This window comes from Piliocolobus tephrosceles, chromosome 12, assembly GCF_002776525.5.
Source record: "Piliocolobus tephrosceles isolate RC106 chromosome 12, ASM277652v3, whole genome shotgun sequence".
In the NCBI taxonomy this organism is placed as follows: Eukaryota; Metazoa; Chordata; class Mammalia; order Primates; family Cercopithecidae; genus Piliocolobus; species Piliocolobus tephrosceles.
In genome coordinates, this window is record NC_045445.1 from 70,293,057 (window position 1) to 70,299,527 (window position 6,471).

Sequence of the window (6,471 nt, forward strand, 5' to 3'; positions counted from 1 at the left end):
AGCCTGAATGCGAGAGTATGTGTTTCCTTTGTCAACAGAAGTTAGAACCTCTTACCAAAAGGAAAGGAAAGGAAAGGAGAGGAAAGGAGAGGAGAGGAGAGGAGAGGAGAGGAGAGGAGAGGAGAGGAGAGGAGAGGAGAGGAAAGGAAAGGAAAGGAAAGGAAAGGAAAGGAAAGGAAAGGAAAGGAAAGGAAAAGAAAAAGGAAAAGAAAGGAAAAGAAGGAAAGGGATGAAAGGGAAGAGAAGGGGAAAGGAAAGAAAATGAAATGAAAGAAGAGGAAAGGAAAGGGAAGAAGAAGGGAAAGAAAAAGAAAGGGGAAAGGAAAGAAAAAGGAAAGGAGGGGAAAGAGAGAGTACGAGAGAGCGAGTGAACGAGAGAGAGAGAGAGAAATAATAAAGAATGCTAGAATGAGAGGAAGAGTGAGAGAGAAAGAGAAATCCGCGCTGCTCCCAGTGCGGCCGGCCGCCTCCTCGCTTCCTCTAGTCAGAGATCATGGCAAGACGTGTCTGTTTTCACGGTGTGCGAATAAACCTCATGTGGCTGCTGATCCCCTGGCGGAGTCATTCTTTTCTCTTTTTGTCTTCGATTACAGAACCAGACACGCACCACTTCTTTCTCCAACTGGAGGCTGTCTGCCAGCGAGGAGATCTCCTGCGCGGCAGGCTTGGGACACTTGAGGAAATGCGTCTCCAGTACGCCCTTGACACTCACCTCGATGGAGGTCCTCTTCTTGCGCTTGCGGCCCTGTGCAGCGATCTTGTCAATGCTGGTCGGGCTCCCTGTGGACGAATCAGCCTCCTCCAGCCACTTGTTCAGCAGGGGCTTCAGCTTGCACATATTTTTGAAGCTCAGCTGCAAGGCCTCGAACCTGCAGATGGTGGTCTGCGAGAACACGTTACCATACAGTGTGCCCAGCGCCAACCCCACGTCGGCCTGCGTGAAGCCCAACTTGATTCTTCTTTGTTTGAATTGTTTGGCGAACTGTTCCAACTCATCAGAGGTTGGCGTCTCTTCGTCGGAGTGATCCTGGCAATGGTGCGAGCCCAGTTCGCCGTGATCCGGGGGCTCTCGGAGCACCGGGTGCAGGCTCTGTGCAGAGGCGGCAGCTGGAGGTGGGGTGAGTCCCCCGTGTTCCAGCATGCCACTCACGGTGAAGCCAGGCTGCGAGTACACGTTGAGGGGTTGGCCGCTCGACGTGATAGACGGGTTCGGTGCTGGGCTCGCCCCCCAGGCGTTGGGATGGTTAGTGTGCGGTGAGTGGTGGGCTACGTGTGGCGAGCGGTGATGGATGATCGCACCCAGTTGCAGGTCTTCGCGCCCGGGCTTCACGTCCTGCTGGTCCAAGGGGCTGGCGGCCAGGGTAGAGGACCATGGGCCCCCGTCGCTCAGACTGGTCACCCAGTGATGCCCGAGGGGATGCCCATTGCTGGGAACTCCCTGCAAGTAATCACTTTGGAGAAGTTTCTGAGGGTTGCGGAAAGGACTCCCCTGCTGCATGCCCGCAGAGTCCGCATGGACTAGGGAGGTGGAACTGAGAATGCTGTAGGGATTCGAGGCAGCTGTGGCCATGGTCGGTGAGGATCCCCTACTAGTTATAATGTGGCAAAGGGAGCAGCTTCAGCCTTTGACATCTACGGTGCGGGGGAGCCACAGACGCTGGCACGGGTTACCGGCACCCACTACGGCCAATCGCAGCGCGTCTCGGCCTGGCCAGGAGTAAGCCCGGCCAATAGCGGTGCGGGAGGTCGGGCTAGCTTTCCAAATTAGGCTGGTGAAGCTCCGGAGTTTCAATGAGACCCAAGCAGGAAATGAATCAATCTTTCAGCCCCATTGGCTGCCTAGCGCAGACTGGCGGCGTACATTTGATCACCACCCCCCCCCCACCCCGGGGTTTATGTTGATGGGGAAAAGATGTGAGGGATGTGCTGTGGGGGGGGGGGGGGGCAGTTAGAGAGTGAGGTGGAAAATTAAGGTTGTAGAACTCCTTTTTGATTATTTAGATTAATCTAAATAAAGAAAAAGTAAAATAAGTTTAAATGTCATTTTGATCGCAGTGAACAGGGATTTTTCAGACTCACTCGGCGGTCTGGGCGGGCTAGTTGTGTGCCTAGGACTGCAAAACAAAACGTCGCTACAAACTTTGAGCAAAGTAACGTCTTTGATTGAACCCAAAACCAATAAAGTTGAAATCGGTGATTCTAGTAAGAACATTTCAGTTTATTTCATTGTATTAAGGACCTCGATATCAAGGTCTGAAAGCTTCTAAAATATGTCCTGTTCTTTCAATTTTTCTGAAAAATTTTTTAGGTCACGAAGAACTGAATTATTCTGGGAAAGTAAAATCTAATGTGATACTGACAATATTCAGTTATTTCGAAGTTTACTTCCCAATCTAGCTGGTCAATTGGAAACCTTGCTTTCTTACTACTTCATATCAGCTCCCATCACAGATCCCACAACTTCTGTCAAAGGTTCTGCTTGCTGAAGCGGACAGCCTTCACACTCACCCCAAACACTATGCAGACCCACTACCAATAGGTATACAGGAAAACGTTCGTGACCCTGTGTCCGATGCTGTCCCCTAGGAAAATTGTTTTTAACATTCACCGCTCCCCCACCCTCCTCACCAGCCCCGCATTTAATGTGCTCAGGAAATTCAGAGAGAGAAATGGCGGGATGTTTGGCATCAAGTACCGCCCCCACTTCCCCAATCCCCATCAAGCTTGAATTTGCTTTCAGCTTGAAAAGACAGGACTGCTTTTTCATTTTGGATAGAAGAAAAGAGATGAACACTTGTGCTACTCCTAAGCTTTTATAAGTTAGGAAAGGACAAGCCCGTGTGCTCCACAGTCTTGCGCAAAGGCATTGCTTGGAAGCAGAGTTGGGAGAAAGGCAAAGATTTAAGATTTGTACTAGCTGAGAAAAGGTAACACCAGATACCCAACATGATCTTTGAAGTTAAAAAAATGACCTTTCATTGAATAATTTTGGAGGTAACCTAGCTGCCTAATTACATTTGCACTTACAGAAGACAGCATCAGAGTTCCCTTATTGGTTTGAAATTCCATTAAATATATTGCAAGAACGCCTAGGTTAAGCTTGATTTAAATTTGCATACATTTTCATATATTTAGCAGAAATAAAAGAAGGCTTGCTGCTACCAGAAAGTCATTAAGGCATTAGTTTCTCTAAGAAGACAGATCTGAAGAAAGTGCAAGAAAATGAGAAAAAAAATAAAAACAAGGTGAGCTTATTCTGCCATTCCTTTATATAGCTAAAGAGCATCTATTTCCTGTGAAATGAGTAATTTCTTATGAGAGCACAGAGCAATAGGAGCTGATATTGGTAAGTGTAAACGTGTCTATTAGGCATGAAAACCTGGCATCTGATTCAAATCTATTTCTTTTTTCCACTCTTTTTTTTTTTTTTTTTTTTTTTTTTAGAGATAAACACTTAGTAATTATTGGCAGAGAAGATCATTTGCCATCTTACCCCCTCCTCCTGCTCTCTCATTGAAACTGTAGCTTCATTTGCCCATGTTCTATTGTAGAGGCTTATCTGCTTTTAGAAATTGGGTTTTCCTTTCTCTTCTCTCTCTCTCTCTCTCTCTCACTCTGCCCCAAACTCCCCACCTTTTCTGCTGAGGAACTCATTTCTTTACTGCTAACTGTTTGCATCTTCCTTTGCAAGAATGCAATCTCATTTGTGTCTGAAATTCCACTTCTGGAAGAAACAAGAACTTGTCAAAATCAAACAAAAGTAAAGTTTTTAGGTGCTCTGTTAAGCTGGCCTTTCGAAGATCCGTTTGTGAGTCTGCCTCGGCTCAATTTAGAGGTGAGAGGGAAACGCGTTGAAGAAACCTTACGTGCAAAACGATCATAATCATTGCCACGCTGTTTTTGTTGTTGTAGGTTCCCCACCCCCACCTTGCAGCTGCCTTTGGGTGAGAGTTGCTAATCTTAGGCCATTCAGGGATTTAAGGTAATTATCAAATGATAAGGCTTTCGCATGAAGAAGGAGATCTTTTTTCAATCTTGACTTGCCTGAGTTCTTACAATCAACCTTCCTCTTGCCTATGGCCTCTGCTCCTGGTATCCTATTTTGCCAGCCGCATCAAGTGGTTCAGACCATTTGCCAGAGGCTTGGAGGGGGGAGAGGTAAGGAGGGAGATCTGATCCCAGGGACAGGTTTTTTACACCCTTATTTTGCAGTTTTTTTAATGTAAAAACTCGCTTTTTAATGGAAATAATAGCTTTCGTCAGGAGCACAAACTGTCGTTATCGCCTTTATTTTTCTTTTCTCTCTCTCTTTCTCTCTTTCTTTCTTTCTTTCTTTCTTTCTTTCTTTCTTTCTTTCTTCCTTTCTTTCTTTCTTCCTTTCTTCCTTTCTTCCCTTCTGTCTTTCTCTTTCCTTCTTTCTTTTATTTAAAAAAAAAATGTTTCCACGAATATAGATACTGCCTATTGAATTCAGGTCCAATCACATCCTCTAGCAACTGTGATATAATCTTCTCTAGCATGTAAGGTGTTTTGTTTTTTGAATAAAATATCTGCATATAGTCAAATCTTCTTGCTGTTCTAACTAATCTGCTGGAGAGGTTTCCTTCGCCCTCTCCTGTCAGTTTTACTTCCCAAGTGTAACAGATGCCGCTCTCAAGCGCTCCTTTCTGCAGCTTCTCTTTATTCAGCTTCACATATTTCTCCCCATGATCTGGGTTTCCATAGAGAGAGGAATAAAAGGGGGGACCATGGTCACAAATCCCCTGCCCCATGCAAAATAAAAGAGCCACATTCAATAGACGACCCGTCTGGACATGGGAGAAAAATAAGTTGATACGCAGCTACTGTTGCAAAGAGCTGGTAACTTATTTTTCATAGACTGCATTTTGCCTTAAACTCTAAGTTACCACTGGCAAGCTTGCTCTCTCATGCAGCTGGGCTACATATACACTTGATGTGCTCCACATCCTGATCTTGAAGTCCAAACCCGGTCCTCAGATCTGCTTCTCCCCACCCCCTCTAGAGCTTTGGTTTGAATAATATAACAATAGCTGTGGAACCTACCGGGTAGGGGCAGTTAAAAGTCGCCCAAGAGAGGAGCCGGGCTTTGAAGTAGACAAACTGTAATTGTAGCGAATCCCCACCTATCTTCAGCAAAGCAGCACAGGTCTCAATTCCTGTGCCAGGCAAGAACCTGGAACGATTTTTATTCCTTGTTAAGTTGCCCTCACACTCCAATTACACACTCCACCTTATCCTTTCCCCTTGCTTTGTTTCTAAGAGCGCAATTCAGATCATTTCTAAAAGAAAGTCAGACTGGCTTTATTTATATATGTTCATTTATTTATAACTTCAGAGTTTGCAGTGGATTTCCTTCCTCACAAGATTTAGGGATACCAGCTCCTGAATGTCTTCACAGATACCCATGCTCCTTTCTTTCTAAGCAAGGAAAGACTCACAAAAGAAATTAAGCAGATTAATGTGGTTCAGGTTGTGCTCCTGTGGAAACATCTGAGCATGGCCGCAGCTGGGTAGCCTGCGTCCTGGCTCCTTTGGAAAGTACCCCAGCCAGAGGGATTGTGTCTCTTGCAGATTTCATATGTGAGTGTAGATTATGAAACATTCTCATTATGTGTACAAATTGAGGATGGGGAGAAGAAGGTGGTTTGGGGCTGAAACTGGCAGGGGGTAAGGACGGCGAGTAGCGGCGGGGGAGGGGGGAGGAGGGGTTCAGGAAATAAGTTCAAAAGGCCAGATTTGATTGTGTGCAGTATAGCATGAAGCTCCAAATGGCAGGACATGGAACACAGGCATTATCTCAAGATGAAAACTTCACCTTCAACCCAAGTTCACTTTGGAAACAGAACAAGTTAGATTGGGTTTGGTAGGGACAAATGTACATTTTCTTTTTAACCCCAGGAGCTCATAAGGGAAGGAAACAATTGAACAGACTTCTCAAAGCAGCAGAGAAAAAAAGCTGTTTTCCTGGTTTCTGCATATTGAGCTCATAAGGCTCTTCTCGGTGTGAGACACAGCTGTCCTTCAGAGCACTAGCCCACTGCAGCTCCTCTTATAGTCGCCTTCTTTCTTCTCCTTTTTTCTTTTTCAAAAGCTGCATGGGCTGGGGGTGGGGGGACACGGTAAGAGCTCCTAATATTCTGCGGAAATATTTTTTAAAAAGAATTTAGATGACATTAGGAGACATTGTCAATACTGATGGTAGGACATGGCAAAATAGTTCATAGGCATGAACTAATTGAGCTCAAGCTCAATTAGTTCATTTTTTTTTTTTTTTTCAGGTCTCTACTGGCTTTCCTGAACGTAAGAAAAAGAATCTTCAGAGAAAAAGGAAAGAGGAAGAGGGGAGGGGGTGAGTACACACAGTGAATGCTGCAGCAGAAACAGGGAAACTTAAAATACTCCTCATGTAAAATCTAATACAAATACCCCAATCTGTGAGAATCACTAGTC

At 45.3% G+C, this 6,471-nt stretch overlaps 1 protein-coding gene across 1 annotated transcript; it reads right to left on the minus strand.

The window, feature by feature from the left end:
* Positions 1 to 362: 362 nt before the first annotated feature.
* Positions 363 to 1,628, minus strand: POU3F4 (POU class 3 homeobox 4). The gene has a single exon (XM_023202829.2). The coding sequence runs from the start codon at positions 1,568 to 1,570 to the stop codon at positions 485 to 487; it is 1,086 nt and encodes a 361-aa protein (XP_023058597.1). The 5' UTR covers positions 1,571 to 1,628; the 3' UTR covers positions 363 to 484.
* Positions 1,629 to 6,471: the final 4,843 nt, after the last annotated feature.

Coding starts and splice junctions, on each gene's coding strand:
- POU3F4 (XM_023202829.2), bottom strand. CDS start 1,570: ATGGCCACAGCTGCCTCGAATCCCTACAGCATTCTCAGTTCCACCTCC.